At 36.8% G+C, this 17,958-nt stretch overlaps 1 protein-coding gene across 2 annotated transcripts in view; it reads left to right on the top strand.

Moving 5' to 3' along the window:
• The window catches only part of RNF13 (ring finger protein 13), a 127,278-nt gene that overhangs the window by 9,174 nt on the left and 100,146 nt on the right, over window positions 1-17,958 (top strand). For both annotated transcript variants that reach the window (XM_027543651.1, XM_027543655.1), the window contains one exon: window positions 14,958-15,087. In XM_027543651.1, coding sequence (XP_027399452.1) covers window positions 14,974-15,087 — 114 coding nt within the window. In that variant the 5' untranslated portion in view covers window positions 14,958-14,973. Of the gene's footprint in view, window positions 1-14,957; window positions 15,088-17,958 lie in introns of those variants that run through there.

Genomic DNA, 17,958 nt, shown 5'->3' with positions numbered 1-17,958 from the left:
CTTTTTAACTGAGGTGTTGGAGAAGACTCTTACGAGTCCCTTGGACTGCAAGAAGATCCAACCACTCCATCCTAAAGGAGATCAGTTCTGAGTGTTCATTGGAAGGACTGATGTTGAAGCTGAACCACCAATAATTTGGCCACCTGATACGAAGAGCTGACTCATTTGAAAAGACCCTGATGTTGGGAAAGATTGAAGGCAGGAGGAGAAGGGGACAACAGAGGATGAGATGGTTGGATGGCATCATCAAGTAATGGACATGAGTTTGGGTAAACTCCGGGAGTTGGTGATGGACAGGGAGGCCTGGGGTGCTGCAGTCCGTGTGGTCGCAGAGAGTCGGACAGGACTGAGTGACTGAACTGAACTGATTGCTCTCTGTGTGAATGTGAGGCAGTATCTCACTGTGGTTTTGATTCACATTTCCCTAAGGACTGATGATGGTGAGCATCTTTTTATGTGCTTGTTTGGCCATTTGTGTGTCTTCTTTGGAGAAATGTCTATTCTAATTTTTTGCCCATGTATTAGTTGCATTCTTTGTTTTTTTGTTATTGTTATGTTTTATGTATTCTGAATACTAGATCCTATCAGATGTATGATTTGCAAGTATTTTCTTCCATTTTGTGGGCTTTTCATTTTCTCATTAATATCCTTTGATGCATGAAAGTTTTAAATTTTGATCAAGCTCAATTTATTTTGTTTCTTATACTTTTGGTGTCATATTTAAGAATCCATTGTGGAATCCAAGATCATGGAGATTTACTCCTTTATTTTCTTCTACGAGTTTTATCATTTTTGCTCTTACATTTAGGTCATTAATTATTTTGAGTTAAATTTTGCATATTGTGAATTTAGGGTTACAGCTTCATTGTTTTGCATGTGACTATCCAGTTGTTCCAGTACCACTTGTTGAAGAAAGTGTTATTTCCTTGTTGAATGATCTTGGCACCTTTATTGCCAATCTTTTAGGCCATAGAACTATGGATTTATTTTTGGACTCTCAATTCTGTTCCTTTGGTCTATATGTCTATCCTTATGCCCATGCCACATTGTTTTGATTATGGCTTTATAGTAAGATTTTAAAATTGGGACGTGTGAGTCCTCTAGCTTTGTACTTCTTTTTCAAATTTACTTTGAACTATTCAGGGCCCCTTGTGGTTTCATATGAATTTGACGATTGACTTAACCATGTCTGCGTTAAAAAGGCTGTTGGAATTTTGATAAGGAATGTATTAAATCTGTAGATTGGTTTGGGTAGTATCGCCATCTTAGCAATATGTAGTCTTTTTTTTTTTGGTCACACCATGTGGCTTGCAGGGTCTCAGTTCCCTCACCAGGGATAGAATGTGGACCACAGCAGTAAAAGCCTGGAATCCTAGCCACTGGGCCACTAGGGAATGCCTCAACAATATTTAGTCTTATAGTACACGGGTTATCTTTCCATTTATTTTGGATATGGTTATCCATATATTGATATGATTATCAATCCATATATTGATTTCATTCAGCAATGTTTTGTGGTTTTCTGTGTACAAGTCTTTCACTTCCTTATTAAATTTATTCCTGGGTATTTTATTCTTTCAGATACCTTTATAAATACAATTGTTTTCTTTTGGATTATTCATTGCTGATATATAGAAGCATGACTAATTTTTGTGTGTAGCATTAATTTCTTTTAATGGTCATTTACCTTCTTTTTTAACTTTATAAACTGGATCACATAGGTAAATAAGAAAGTGGGAAGTGGAACACTAAAGAATTTTAATCTCAATGATGTATGATTATTGTGAATATTAATAGTATGGGATGTCCTTTTAGCATAGTGTTGAATGATTATCTACTTACACTTTTGCATTCCTGGTATCAGATTACATACCCTTGGTCATTATAATATAGATAAGAATATTTTATTTTCTTTAAGCTTGGAGAAAGGTGGGGATATTTATTTTTAAAGTTAATTTTTTTGCAACTGAATTCTGATGTTATGGAGAAAGCCTTAGGGATAAACCATATTTATCTTTAAATCTAATTCAGAAATCCATGAATAATAAAAATAAGGTTGGAATGGTTGTTGTTGTTTAGCCACTGCGTTGTGTCTGATTTTTCTTGCGAGCCCATGGACTGTAGCCCACTAGCCCCTCTATCCGTGGAAATACAGGAGTATTCAGTATACAGGCAAGAAAACAGGAGTGGGTTGCCACTTTCTTCTCCAGTGGATCTTCCTGACCCGGGGATTGAACCTGCATCTCCTATGTTGCAGGTGAATTCTTTACCACTGAGCCACCAGGGAAGCCCTTGAAATGGTAGCTGATTTGAATATGTAAATGATCATTTATATACATTAGTTTACCTTTCTTAGTTTTCCTTGAAAGAGGGTTTCAAATATTTAGCCTTAAAATTTCATTATGCACAATTTCATCTGTTCAAATTTCATATGAACAATTTCAGTCTCACACATAATTAAATAAGTGCAAATTTATACAGTAATCAGATGGTCTGAAAGGGCTGGCATTTCATGATATTCACCTGTATTTGAATCGTAGCACCATTATTTAAGAGATAAGCATCGCTGGGCAAGTTACTTAAGAAAGTGAATACTTTTAATGTGCTTGCTATATCCTCAGCACTGCTATAAGCACTTAAAGTTATGTATCTAATTCTCAGTTGCCTATATTTGTGGAAAGATAGTAAGACCTTCCACCATCTATTGATACTGTTTGGATTATTAAAAGAAATAATGCATATTAAGTACATAGCCAGGCATTTAAAAAATCATTTACAGCATATGTAACTTATTATCTAACACCAACAAAGATGAGAAAAGGAAAATCAGTGTTTGAAATGTACATTTATTTGGAATTATAAATATTAATAGGAATATTCTCTTTGGAAAGCAATTTGGCTACATATATAAAGTTTTAGATTGTTTCCTTGGCATATTGATTCCACATTTAGAAATCTATACTAAGGAAACAGTCTGAAATATGGAAAGAGATTTATATTTATCATGGAATTATTTATAATTGCAATAGGTAAATTCAACTTAATATTAAACAGTTGAGGGATAGTTAGAGAAAGTCATGATTTAGCCATATAATGTAACATTCAGCAGCTATTAACAAAATGTTTATGAAGAGTTTTAATAACAAGGGAAAATGATACAACTTTAATAAAAAAGCATACAAGTCATACAATAAGTATAAAAATGATAATAAAATATGGATTGGAAAAAAACCTGCTAGTAGTGGTTGGATCAGAGAAGTAGAGCCCATGTGAATGGTGTGGGCGATACAGAATAAGGGAGTAGACGTTTAAGAAATTGTGGTGTCTGATTAAGTAGTGTATCCATCACAGGGCTCTTGCTGTTGTGCCGTAATATGTTAGGTTGGCTGGGTGGTGGTGAGGAAGGAGAGCTGAAAGGTTGGAGAGCGAGGGTGTGTAGGGACCTGGGAGGATGAACCGCAGCACATGAGGACGAATGCTCCTGTCATCTGTGAATGTTAACCTTTGGGTAATCAGTATTTTCTTCATATCTTCTACTGAGCATTATTTTTAATATTAGAAAAAACCATAAACATTTTATTAGATAACAATATAATGAATAATGTATAAGGATTAGAAGCTGATTACAGTGGCCTTAACTTAAATCAGTAAATGGTGGATTTACCAGGCGGAGAACTTTGATCTGTATTTTACAGCTCTCCTCATAGTCTTTGCAGTTCCAACTTCAAAAGCTGAGTTCAGTTTGTCAGGTTCTGAGAGGAATCACAGTGATTTTTATAGCTGGTAAATTTTCATTCATCTGTACTGCTAGTATTTAGACAAGCCTAAAATAATTTGTTTTGAGCTTTGGAAGAAATTGTGTTGATTAATGTAAAATATGTATGTGTATATTTTAATTTTGAAATGATCTCGTTTCTAGAACAGTACAGGAACCTTTTCTTTCCTTCCTTAATCATTTGAGAGTAATTTGTTAACCTCATATTCTGTACTCACCAGAAACTTTAGTGTAAGATTCCTACAAACAAGGATATGTTTGAGAAATGACTGATTTGGGGGCTACAGCAAGGAAAGTGCAAGATGGGACAAGAAAATCTTGTGCCAGGAAACAGAGACATGCTCAAACATAATTTGATTTTTGTTGGTTAGTCGCTAAGTCATATCTGACTTTTGCAATGCCATCAGCTGTAGCCCGCCAGGTTCCACTATCCATGGGATTTTCCAGGCAAGAACACTGGACTGGGTTGCCATTTCCTTCTGCAGGGGATCTTCCCGACCCAGGGATCAAACCTGTGTCTCTTGCATTTGGAGGTGAATTCTTCCCACTGAGCCACCAGGGAAGCTGGGGGTTATTCACATAGGCCCAGTGTAATCACAAGATTTCCTGAAAGTGGCAGAGGAGGAGTTTGGAATGAAGTGATATGAGAAGGAATCGATATACCATTGCTGGCTTTGAAGATGGGGCATGGGTCACCTGAGCGAAGGAACGTGGGCAACCCCTAGAAGCTGATAAGCATAACAATCAGTTGTTGCATAATTTAAAACATTTTGTTTTAAAACATACATGGATAATAACCTAGACTAGAATAAGAAATTTGTGTGACTTTTAAAAATAAGTGATACATCAAAGACTGTGGGTGCTCTTTCAGATTCTGCACCAATGGCCATGATGAACACTCATGGCCATGTACTCGCTTTCTTTTTTCCCTGTTACTGAGTGAGAGAAGCACTGTCTCACTTAAATACTGTTAAGAGCAGAAAGATAACTGTGTAAATTATCAATTCATTTTCTTTCTGCTCCAGATTCACCCTTCAGTACCTGCTCTGCAGTAGTGGACTGCACTCTAACCATTTCTCCTTTACAAAGAGCATGATGTTAAGCTTTACTAGGTGCTACAGGGGTCAGGATGCTGGAGGGGAAGGGATTTTTTTCCTTCTTAGTTTCCTAGTGTTCCTTTCCTAGTTTCCTCCAGAGCTGTGTGTATCCTGTTCCCCTCTCCCATTCCCTGGGGACATCTGTGCTCTGCCTCAGCCACATGCCCAGAGTAAACAGGCCCTCACTGGTCCTGCAGTCCCGGTCCAGACCTGCCTTGCCATGGCCCTTCTAAAGTGGACACCATGTACGTCAGGCCTTGTGCAGGCAGACTCCGTCTGCATGCCTGTGCACCAACCTTGGCTTGCTTTTACCCAGGGAACTGTTTCCTGCAGTTCTCTTCACATGAGTACTATGCATTCCAGGTCTTGTGCGTGTAGCAGTGTCCTGATTACCTCTGCACACTTGCTCAGCAGCCTCATGACACCTGCGCTCCAGAGAGTGGTTTCCTGCTTGTCTGGCAGTGTTGGACCAGCTCTGCTTTGCACAGTCTGGTGATATCCTCTGTTATCCGTGTGCTGCAACCGTACCTTCGCCAGTGAAAAGCTCCGGGTTTGAGGAGGGGACCCTTCTCCCAGGTTTAGTCTTTTTGGGTACTCTTCCCTCAGCCTTATTTTTCCCATCAGAATTTATAATTATTTTTCTTTAAAACATTTTTGTTTCTTTAAAACATTACAAATGGCTTTATTGACTTACAACTGGCAAATAATACATATTTAAAGCTTATGCTTTTATTAGCTTTGACGTATTTGTATAACAGTGAAACCATTGCCATACTGAACTTAATGTTTTTGTTTGGTATATGTTATGTAAAATGAAATAAACTTTAGAAAGTTTATGTTGAAATGTGCAGGTAAATGTAAAATAAAATCATGAGAGTCCCACCACCCAAAGTTTACACATACATGTTAACAGGTTGTTTTATTTCATAGTATTTATGCATCTTATTAATGTAAACATGAAATATTTTTAACAGTAATACAGAAAAGAAGCCAAGAACTGAGTCTTGAAGTGATATTTTAAGAAGCAGTTGTTATCATCAGTGGGAATAGGACGCCTTGATCTGGCACCCCGTACTCTTACACCATTGATTTAGTAGGATAAATTTCATGCCCCAAACAATGTATGGGGCATTGGGCATGCTCAGCTTTTTGTTCAGAAATTATGCATAAATTAAAGGAAAAGGGTAGAGTGGGAATAATGGATATGAGAATTGGTTCATTTATTCTAGTATTTACACTTAGAAATTGAGTCCCCTAAAATAGGAAACTGGAATGAAACTGCAAGTTACTTTTCCCTGCAGTGTTTTTGTTTTACTTGACAAGGTTGTTCTGAGGATTAGATGGAAAAACATTTATATCAAATACTTAGCAGAGCGTTTATGTCAAAATTAGTAAGTTTTCTACTGATCTGTGTATAGTGGTGATACTGATATTTGTGTGAAGCATCATAAAAAAAATTTGATTCAGAAGATTGATATTTTGAAGTGTAGATACACTAGGCATGAAGTATTGATGCATATATTTTTAAATATTTTTTAATATTTATTTGGCTGTGCCCGGTCTTGGTTGTGGCATTTGAGATCTTCAGTTTTAGTTGCAGCGTGTGGGATCTTTAGCTGTAGCATGTGAACTCTTAGTTCCCTGACCAGGGTGCATGGAGTCTGAGCACTGGAAGCTCACAGTCTTAACCACTGGACCACCAGGGAAGTCTCTGCTGGGCCTGATTTGATACCCTGGAAAACCATAATTTTCTAGAATGTTTCTCCAAATGATGCTTAAGAGTCTAATGTTATGAAAGCAATTCATTGTCGATTGTCTTTCTTGTTTGCTGCGTGGCTTGTTGCTGGGGTTGGCACTGGCACTGGTGACAGCGGTGGTATTGAAGAGAAATAAGTTTATTTTTTGTTTACGTTCCTACTTCCCTCCCTGCCTTCTTTCTCTTCCTTCCTTCCTTTCTCTCTCCTTTTTCTTGCTCTAATTTGACCCTCTACCCCACTCCTCTTTGAGTTACAAGAAGTTTATAAATAATGACTTGCTATAGTACTTGCCAATCTATAGTTGAGAACAGTGTTTTTCAGATTTGGCTTGATCATGTGGATTCACTAGGGGACGTTTTTAAGAAGTAAAATTATAAGTCTTCTGTCTAAATCTCTGGGGAGGGACCTGGGAATATTTATTTTTACCACAAGCCCCTGGATGATATGTACTATAGACACATTGCCAAGTTGCTTCAGTCGTGTCCGACTCTGTGCGACCCCATAGACGGCAGCCCACCAGGCTCCCCCATCCCTGGGATTCTCCAGGCAAGAACACTGGAGTGGGTTGCCATTTCCTTCTCCAATGCATGAAAGTGAAAAGTGAAAGTGAAGTCGCTCAGTCGTGTCCGACTCTGTGCAACCCCATGGACTGCGGCCCACCAGGCTCCTCCATCCATGGGATTTTCCAGGCAAGAGTGCTGGAGTGGGGTGCCATTGCCTTCTCCGATAGACACATTACTAGATCCCATCTCACATCCACTGAATGAGAAGATAACAACTCTGGGTTGAACATGTCTGGTTTTTAGTAGTTGCTTGTTGTTTGTTGATTCGGTATGTGTGATCTTGATAGGCTTCTGCTTGCTAGCTTTCATAATATTTCCATGTCGTCAGAAAAACAAAGCAAAACAGTCTTGTTTTAAAGGCAAGCTGCTTTATTTTTGCTTTTTTTCCTTTTAAAAATAGAGGGAGATTTCCCTGGTGGTCCAGTGGTTAAGACTGCGAACTTCCAATGTGAGGGGCATGGTTTTATCCCTGATTGAGGAACTAGGATCCCACTTACAGCATTGCGTGGCCAAAAAAAAAAAAAAAAAAATTTGATATCATAGAAGAAAATGCATAAAACATTTGTATATGGCTTCAAGAACAATTAATGCAAATTCCCATCTCATCACAGCCCAGGTTGAGGTGTGGACTATTGCTGGCATCCCAGAAGCATCTATTTCTTGGTCACACCCGCTTCCTTACTTTCTTGCCCTCAAGGTATCACAATCTTGATTTTTATGATGATAATGTCCTCATTTTTCTTTCCCTTTTTACCTCTTAAATATGAATCTATACAGAATATCTTCTGTTTTGTCTTTTAAAGAACTTCATGTGAGTAGAATCATAGTGTTCGCCTTTTTGTGACTTACTTCCTTTGCTCAGGGTTATTCTTATGAAATTCATCTGTATTAGTCATACAGCTGTGATTTGTTTTCCTTATTGTAGGGAACTACATTATATGCCCATGCAAAAATTTAATTCTACTTTAATGCATAATGCTCAATAAAGTTTATTATCCAAAAGGATAACTCACTGCTTATGTCTGTATAAGGACAAGGGAGGTAATAGATTGGAGGAAGAACAGGACCTGACTTTTTGCCACTTAATAGTATCCTTGATTATATTCTGTCGATGTATTTTTAAATTGAGGTAACATTGGATTATGCTTACATTATAGTTCATGCTTACATCATTTTTCGATCTCTGTACATACTGCAGGATGCTCACCACTGAAAGTGTGGTTTTCATCTGTCACCTTCATTTGACCCATTTTCCCATTTTGTCTTTCCTCAGCCCCTTTCCACTCTGGTAACTACTGATCGGTTCTCCGTAATGTGCATTTGTTTTATCTTCATTTGGTTTGTTCCTTTAGTTAGTTAGTTACAATCCACATCGCGTGAAATCATATAGTACTTCTCTTTCTCCATCTGACTTATTTCACTTACATAATATCCTCAAGGTCCATGTGTCTTGTTGTAAGTGGTAAGACTTCATTTTTTTTTAATGGCTGAGCAGTATTCTGTATGCTTACCAAATCTTTTTTATCCATGTGTTGCTAGGCATTTAGGTTGTTTCATATCTTGGTTATTATAAATAATGCTGCAGTGAACATAGGGGTGCATATATCTTTTTGAATTAGTGTTTTCATATTCTTTGGATAAATATCCAAAAGTGTAGCTGGATCATATGGTAGTTCTCTTAATTTTTTGAGGCCTCTCCATATTATTTTCCATATTATTTCCATAAAATGACTGCATCAATTTACATTCCCAGTAACAGTGTTTGAGGGTTCACTTTTCTCCACGTCTTCACTAACACTTATTATTGCTTGCCTTTTTGATAATAGTCATTCTGATGGGTGTGAGGTGTTATCTCATTGTGGTTTTGATTTGCATTTCCCTGATAATTAGTGACGTTGATCGTCTTTTCATATGCCTTTTCGTCATCTGTGTGTCTTCTTTGGAAAGATGTTGCTTCATATCCTGTGTTCATGTCATCTGCAAATAGTGATGGTTTTACTTCTTCCTTTCCAGTTTGGATGCCTTTTATTTCTTTTTCTTGCCTAATTGCTCTGGCTAGGACTTCCAGTACTATGTTGAATAAGAGTGGCAAAAGTGGGCATTTTGTCTGATTCCTCATCTTAGAGGTATAGCTTTCAGGAATTTTTTGCTGTTGAGTGTGATGTTAATTGTGGATTTGTTTTTTATAACCTCTGTTATGTTGAAATACATTCCTTCTACCCCTATTTTATTGAGTTTTTATGTAAATGAGTTTTGAATCTTGTCAAATGCTTTTTCTGTATCTGTTGAAATGATCAAATGACTTTTATCTTTCATTTATTAATATCATGTAATTGCATTAATTTGTAGATGTTGAACCATTCTTTGTTCCCTGAAATAAATTCCACTTCATTATGGTTTTAATCAATATGGTTTGAATATGTTTTTAAATGTTGCTGCATTCAGTTTGCTGAAATATTGTAGAGGATTTTGTATCTGTGTTTTATCTACCTGTCTATTGGCCTATAACTTTTTTTGCATATACGTGTTGTCCTTGTCTGGTTTGGGGATCATGGTACACACTAAACAACGGGAATAGTTTGTATGAGTCCCAGAGGGAGAAACCTGTTTGCCTACCTCTTAAAGTTTTGGTTTGTTTCATTTGTTTGAAAAATCAATTTGTCATGGAATCTGAAAAAAGCTTGCATTGATTAACAGTAAAAGTAAAAAATCTTAGGTGAGGCTTGCTTTTAGTTTAGATGACTTCATGTTAAAAGGAATTAGCCGGGCAACCTTCAGCTCCTCTGCAAAGAACTATTGAGTATCTTATTTTTGCTTAAAAAGTTAAGCCCTGATGTCATTTTTTCCCCCATTGTAACACTTTTGCTCGTGATAGTGTCTCAACCATTTCTGTAGATATGTTCAGTAGTTCTCAGTTGAACTCTTAGAAGTCATATTATGAAGTTATTGATATATTCACTTGTATGAATTGAGAACACTGGTCTGGAGGAAATTTTATAGTATGATATATAGGTAAACAACATGACGAGCACATTGGGTTTTAAAATTTTTTTACAAGTCTTTACTAAAATGTGATTTGGCTATTGTAAATTTTACAGTAAAATAGTTAACTAGCTGTTTCACATTTTTTTCTGTTAGTGCTTTCTATAGTACATACTCTTTTGATGTGGTTTTGAAGTATAAGATACATTTTTGGAGAAAAATAAATTGAAATTACTACCTAGTAAATCATTTTTCAAGTTAGGAAAAGATTACCATTATTTTAGCAGTGGGTTATTTTAGTCAAGTTTTTGAAATCCTAGTGATACGCAAGAATAGTTTGAGAACCAATGGAATATGAGCTTATTCAAAGTCATTCTTATGGAGATGGTTAGCTGTTTTATGAGTGTTTTTTGGCACTGAGCCAGTTGATGTCAGATATGTCATCTTCAGAGTTAAAGGTTATTTGAAAAGCAAATTCCTGAGAGTAATGTTGGTCTTAAACACTTACTAAATGCATCTCCATCTGTAACATTTAGAATGTAAAAAGTTTATAATGAATTTTTTATAGATGAGTTGCATGGTATTGTCACAAATTTAAATGTGAGGTTAGGATTTATTCTGCTGCTTGGGGAAGTTTTAAATTTTGCAATTATCAGAATAGCATTTGATGAATAACTGGCATCTGTGCTCTTAAGCCATATGGATAATCACATGTAGCCGCCAAGGTACTCAAATTCAGAAGGCCAAGAGAAAATTAACAGAATTAAGGGTTGGTTCCTCAAAATTAAATTATTAGTGTTATTACTCTTTTGGCTGTGCTGCCTGGCATGTGGGGCCTTGTTCCCCAACCAGGGATTGAATCCACACCCTCTTGCTTTGAAAGTGTGGAGTCTTAACCACTGTACCACCAGGGAAGTCCCTGGTTAAGAACTTGTGCATCAAAGGACACTATGAAGAGTGAAAAGAAAACCCAGGGAATTGGTGAAAATGTTTTTCAATCATATATCTTACAAGGGAAATATATGCAGAATATATAAAGAACTTTTACAGCTGAACAGCAACTACCACCCAATTAAAAATGGACAAAGAACAAGACATGGAAGCAGTCTAAGTGTCCATTGACAAATAAGTGGATAAATAATATGTGGTATATGTATATACAATGGAATATTGCTTAGCTATTAAAAAGAATGAAATAATGCCATTTGCAGCAACATGGATGGACCTGGAGAGTGTCATATTCAGTGAAGTAAGTCAGAGAAAGAGATAATAGTGCTTATATGTAGAATCTAAAAAAAAATACAAATGAACTTTTTTACAAAACAGACTCAGACTTGGAGAATATACTTACGGTTACTGGAGGGAGGGTAGGGAGGAGGGGTAGTTAGGAAATTTGGGATTGACATGTATACTCTGCTGTATTTAAAGTGGATAACCAACAAGGACTGACTGTATAGCACAGGGAACTTTGCTCAATATTCTGTAACATTCTAAATGGGAAAAGAATTTGAAAAAGAATAGGTACATGTGTATGTTTAACTGAATCACTTTGCTTTACACCTGAAACTAACACACATTGTTAACCAGCTATACTCCAATATAAAATAAAAAGTTTAAAGCAAGAAGCTAATCCAGCCTCCAGTAATGGGGATTCCATTAAATCTATTAAAGAATATCTGTACAAGGTATCTTGTGGTCATTATACGCCACGTTTTAGATCAGTAGTTTTCATTTTATATATCAGTCAGATATGTGTACCCAATATATGAAATAATTTTAAAAGATTTGAAAGGGGTGGAAGCCCTAGAGGGCCTCATGTACTATTAGGGTTCTTGAGGGGATGTTAATGGTACAGGGTTTGTGATTTAATTTTTTTTTGAATGTAGTAATGAATTAGGAAAATATTCATAAGGCAGTAAGTGAAAATAATAGTTAACAAAACATGTATAGTGTAGTGTATTCCAGTTTTGCTAAATATATATGTTTAAATTTGCATATAGCTAAAAGAATGGGAGGTTATACCTCAAAATATAGACACTGGTTGTTCTTTTATTTGGTGATTATGAATGATTTCAATTTTTCTCCCATTTTCTACAATGAAATTAGAATAAGAATTAGTTTTGTAAATAGACTTTAGAAACTCCTGAACGTGTTATTTTGAAAAAGGCGGCAAAAGCAAACATGTATAGCCAAAACCTACTTGATGTTATTACAAACACACACAGACACACACATAGCAAAAGAAGTTGATACCACAGTGACCACTGTGCCATGAGCATTGGGCTGAAGTCCTTGAGTGCCTGTTTGAGCATAGGTCCATTCCTCTACCTTTTGGACACCGGCCTGGGGTACTGATGCTATTTTCAGTTGGGCTTTAGCATGTAGACTTCAGAGGCAGAGTGCCTGGGATTGAATACTGGCTCTGCTGTTACTCATTGTTTGATCTTGGACAAGTTACTTAATAGGGCCTGAGTTTTCCCAACTATGGAATGACACCTAATAGTGTGTTGTTAGGATTAGATGAGTTAAATTCAATAACATGCCTAGAGCAATGCCTGGCACTTAGTAAGTGGTCAGTTATAGTTGTTGGGATTATTATTATTCCTATCATTAGAGTTATTTTCCCTCTAAACTCTCTCTTCCTCTCCCTCCCCTAAAGTTAGCTGGGAATTCCAAAACTTTACGAGTGAAGTCATACTTCTTATTCACCTTTGCCAAACAGGTCAGTGGTCAGTATATTGTATATTAATTCTTTCTAGTAAAATTTAGTAGCAACCACACTTTATTTTATAAGAATTTTTATGTTTTTATGGTGTGATTTCTGCCCAGAAATGGTATATTGTGGTTATGATGGGGGTCCCCAAGACCACCTCCAAGTTCACTGCTTCGCTATCTTAGTGGACTTACAGGACTCAGCATATGACTACTCATGATTCTGATTTATTACAGTGAAAGGGTACAGAGCAGAATCAGCAAAGGGAAGAGGTGCATGGAGTAAAAGTCCAGAAGAAACCAGGCATGAACTTATAAGAGTCTCTGGAGTCACAGGGGATATGGTTAATTTCTCAGCAATGAGTTATGATGACACATGTGAAATGTCTACCAAGGAAGCTCATTAGAGATTCAGTGCTCAGGGTTGGTACTGAGTGAGGGCTCTTCAGGTAGGCGCCCTCCACCCAGCATGCACCAAATTCTCAGACTCCCAGAAAGGAAGAAGGTATCCACCGTAAACCACATTGTTTGCAGCATTTAGACACAATGAGCTGTTCTTATCAGGGACTGATAGCAATCCTCCTGAAATCTTAAGTTCTCAGATGCCAATAATTGGCCAACCTTGCAAGCAGATCTTTCTAAGGATAGCAGTCTCAGGCCTGCTGTGTTTAACTTTTTTCTCAACAGAGATATATTATAAAAATGTATTTTACCTAAGACATTCATATCAGTAAATCTATAAATCTTAAAAACAGCTTTATTGAATTATATAATACTCCATAAAATTTACCCATTTAAAGTAAAAAGTGCAGTTATTTTTAGTAAATTTATAGAGTTGTGCAATCATCGGCACAGTCTTAATTTTAGAACATTTTCATTGTCCTGAAAAGAAACCCCATTTCCATGAGCAGTCATTTCCATTCCTGTCTGTCCCCCTGTCTCCCTCTTAGCCCCATCCCAGGAAACCACTAATTTATTTTTTGTCTTTGTTGAACAGATCTATACATTTAATGTATTTTTACCTTTATTTCATTTCTGCTATTAATGGCTTTTGCAAGACAGTAGTTCAAAAATTATTCAAGAATATTTCTCTTTCAGTGTGTTTGAGAGTCAGAGTTTGAGTCTATCTGGTAGTCTCTAAGTCTAAAGCCCTTAGAAGCAGCAGTCGTCATCAGAATTGTCATTATATGAATTTGTGATAGTTAAAGAAGTAATTCATTATATAGGCTCTTGTCTTTGCATACTTCATTCTCACCATTTAAAAAATATACTATACAGTTGGTTGAGGCTTCCCAATGAGAATTTTGATATTTAACCATTTAGTTCTTTCATGGCATCTTTTTGCTGTAAGATAGATAAAGATTCGTGTAGAAAATTGGATGAGGTTGGCAGAGGTAGCTACACTAGTGCCATTGGGAGATAGGCAAAAAGGTGTGTTATGTATTGTTATGTATTGTTATGTCCCTTTGATAGGGAAAGGACAAAAAGTATTACTTTATAATAAATGGCTATTTTTTCAAAAAATTCTCTAATGTGGGTATAATATTCAAAGATAAGTAAAACGTACATTTACAAATTATATTTTAAAATTACTGTAATTCTTTAAGATTGTAAAAAATGTTAAGTCAAAGGTGCTTGTGTATTTTTAAATCATTATTTTGATTGAAATCTAGTTTCTCCCACAATTGAGTTAGTAGACAAGCTGTACTATACCCACTCCAGTATTCTTGCCTGGGAAATCCCACAGACAGAGGAGCCTGGCGGGGTAGGGTCACATAGAGCCAGACACGACTGAGCAACCAACACACACTATAAACTGAGAACTACTTTATTATGTAGCTAAAACAGAACTTCATCTCCATGAGTTAAGTAGGTATTGACTAACACTGTTTACTTAAATGTCCAAATCTGTGCAAACAGTTACACTTTTGAAATACTAGTTTCATTTTAATGTTAATCCATGTTTATAATTTAAAAGATATTTTTGGGCATCAGGAATGAATCTATCATATAACTTATTTTCAGAGACAAAGCCCCAGAACTTACTGTTGCTTCTCTGCTTGTCTTATAGGTGATTTTACAGCGAGATGCTGCTCTCCATAGGGATGCTCATGCTGTCGGCCACACAAGTCTATACCATCTTGACTGTCCAGCTCTTTGCATTCTTAAACCTCCTGCCTGTAGAAGCAGACATTTTAGCAGTAAGTAAATTTAAACAGTAAAATTTATTCATGTCTAAAAACATCCCTTAAAGAAAGTTTTTTTTTTAAGTTCTAAATGATAGAGTGAATAATGAAATAATGAAATCTTAAAAAGTGTTTACCTACAAACATGTAAGTTCGTACACATATTTGTTACTTGCGAGTGTAAGTGCTCGTTTCTTAGTTGGTTGATCTCTAACATAAGATCTCATGTACAATAAGTACCTGATAAATATTGCTTGTGAGAGTGTTTGCGCTCTCTTTTGAGTGCTGGTGCCCACATTGATTTACATGCTATGTGTTTACATAGAATCTTGCTGTTTTTTCTTGCTCACTAGTGTATCTGTAATGACTTTGATAGTGATATTTTTAAAAATTGTACAAATGGCCATAAATGTTTTTAACTTAATGTTAATGAGTCCAGAGGAGAAGCCTAACGATTTTGTCTTTGATGGTGGGTAGAAATATTTTTAGAGAAGAAGGCTGCTCATCAAAATCTTTCAGTCCTTTCTGAGCTACTGTCTCACTGTCCTCTGTACTAGGGAGTGTATATACTTACTATTTCTCATTTCTCTGAAGCTAGAAAAAGAAGAATTAACCGTATCTGTACATGTGATATGTTTGTGTGGGTACACCTATACTCTTGGTACTATGCTAAGGATTTATTGGTTTTTCTTTCTGGGTGCAAGCGGTTTGCTTATTAATATTAGGTAAGAAACAGAAGGGCCAAAATTGTTGCTGACCAAACTTTATTGTGGTCCTCAGCCATGCTTCTTCCTACTGTGGCACTTGTGGAAGGGCCTAGCATCACTGCAGAACTTCAGAGAGCCAGGCTGGTTTCCATACCTTTTTTCCCTTCTGTTTTTCTGACATCTGCCACTCCTTGTCTGTCTTTCTTTTTCACCTGAGGTGGAAGTGTTAATTGCTCAGTGGTGTCCAACTCTTTGTGACCCTGTGGGCTGTAGCCCACCAGGTTCCTCAGTTCATGGGATTCTCCAGGAAAGAATACTGGAGTGGATTGCCAGGGGATCTTCTCAACCCAGGGCTCGAACTGGGGTCTCCTGCATTGTAGGCAGATTCTTTTTTTTTTTCCTTAACCTGAAGTGAATTGTTCACCTATTCTATGGTTCAGCTATGTGAAGGGTTAAATGATTTTCAGTGGATTGCTCTGTGAATATGACTGGCTATGTGATATGGATCAAAATACTTGGTCATTCTAAATGCCTCCATTTTTAATTTTTTTTAATTAATGTTATGTTTTAATTAATGTTTAAAATTAATTAATATTAATTAGTATTAATGGAGTGTTATAATGATTAAATAAACTGTTTAGAATAGTATCTACACATAGTAAATGTTTTATCTTTTTATCTTCATTATAATTATCATTCTCATCATCTTTCACTCACTCCCTTGGTCTTATGTGACTGTTTAAGTTGTATGTAAAAATATGTATTTATTTATTTATTTAGCTGTGCCAAATCTTAGTTGCCATGTGTGGGACGGAGCTTTCATTGCAGTATATGGGATCTAGTTTCGCAACCAGGGATGGAACCTGTGCCCCCTGCATTGGAAGCACGGATTCTTAACCGCTGGACAACCAGAGAAGTCCCTTAAATAGTATTTTTTAATTTAGATACAGCACAAAATATTAGAGAAGACCAAGCAGTCCTTGCCAGCAGTGCTGCCTGTGCCTCAGGCAGGTTAGTGTGGAATGTATGTTGATGTCTTCTAGTGAAGGAACTGTTCAGCATGAGAGCTACTTAAATCTGGTCTTTATATTGACATTAACGATAGAGGCTGACAGGAATGCAGAGATAGCTGGTGGGGAGTCGGTTGTGGGGTTATGTGTCTAGGCAAAAAGGGGAACTAAAAATTGAGGCAGAGGAACCAGATGTGGTAACACAGTCATTCAGAGGAAGGGAGTTAAAAGGTTGAAAACATTAGCTCTTTCTTTTAATTGAATAAGAACATCACTATAATCTGTATCTGTAATAATAAAATTTAAATAAGTTGGAAATCAGGTTGATTCTGGCTCCATTTTGGACAGGTATTAGAATGTTGCTTTTGAAAAGCTATAGTCAGTGTTAAGTCATGCTGTTTGTATGCCAGATGATTTTGTTTTTGGCAGTTAAACTCTCCCACTTGACTGTTAATTTGCTGGCAACAGTTTTGTCCAACTAGTTGGTAAGTTCTGAGAGGATATGGGGGGCTTCCCTCATGGCTCAGTGGGTAAAGAATCTGCCTGCAGTGCAGGAGACAGAGGAGACGCGGGTTCAAGCCAAGGTCAGGAGGGTCCTCAGGAGGAGGAAATGGCAACCCACTCCAGAATCCTGCCTAAAAAATCCCATAGACAGAGGAGCCTGGCAGGCTACAGTCCAAAGGGTCGCAAAGAGCTGGACACAACTGAGACTAACACACACACAGGATACGAGATGCTACTGTATCGTGTATTGCTGACTGGTCAGTAAGTGCCCCAGGTCACGGGTACCTGGAAGACAGGACTCTGTCTTACTAAACTTTATGTTTCTGGTACCTGGTAAGAGTCACACAGTAGGAGTTCACTAAATATTTGAGTTGATTAATAGTTTTTTCCTTGGAAATTTCCTTCTTCTATATTTTCTTTTAATAGCATTTATTCCTTGGAACTCTAGATTATTGTTGTTTTTATTAGCCATTCATTCTCTTTTCTTTAACCCAAAAGGAAATATGAAGTTATTAATTATGTAAGTTTATATCTAGAAACGTGGAGCTTTAGAACTGGCAGGGGCCTTATACTTTAGAGACAACCAGATGAATGTTGAATATTCCGAGGTCCGTAGGCTACAGTGACTAGTTAGCTTCAAGCTGGACCATGATCTTGTTGAGAAG

The sequence above is a fragment of the Bos indicus x Bos taurus genome, chromosome 1, assembly GCF_003369695.1.
Source record: "Bos indicus x Bos taurus breed Angus x Brahman F1 hybrid chromosome 1, Bos_hybrid_MaternalHap_v2.0, whole genome shotgun sequence".
NCBI lineage: Eukaryota > Metazoa > Chordata > Mammalia > Artiodactyla > Bovidae > Bos > Bos indicus x Bos taurus.
This window is presented reverse-complemented; position numbering and strand designations above follow the sequence as displayed.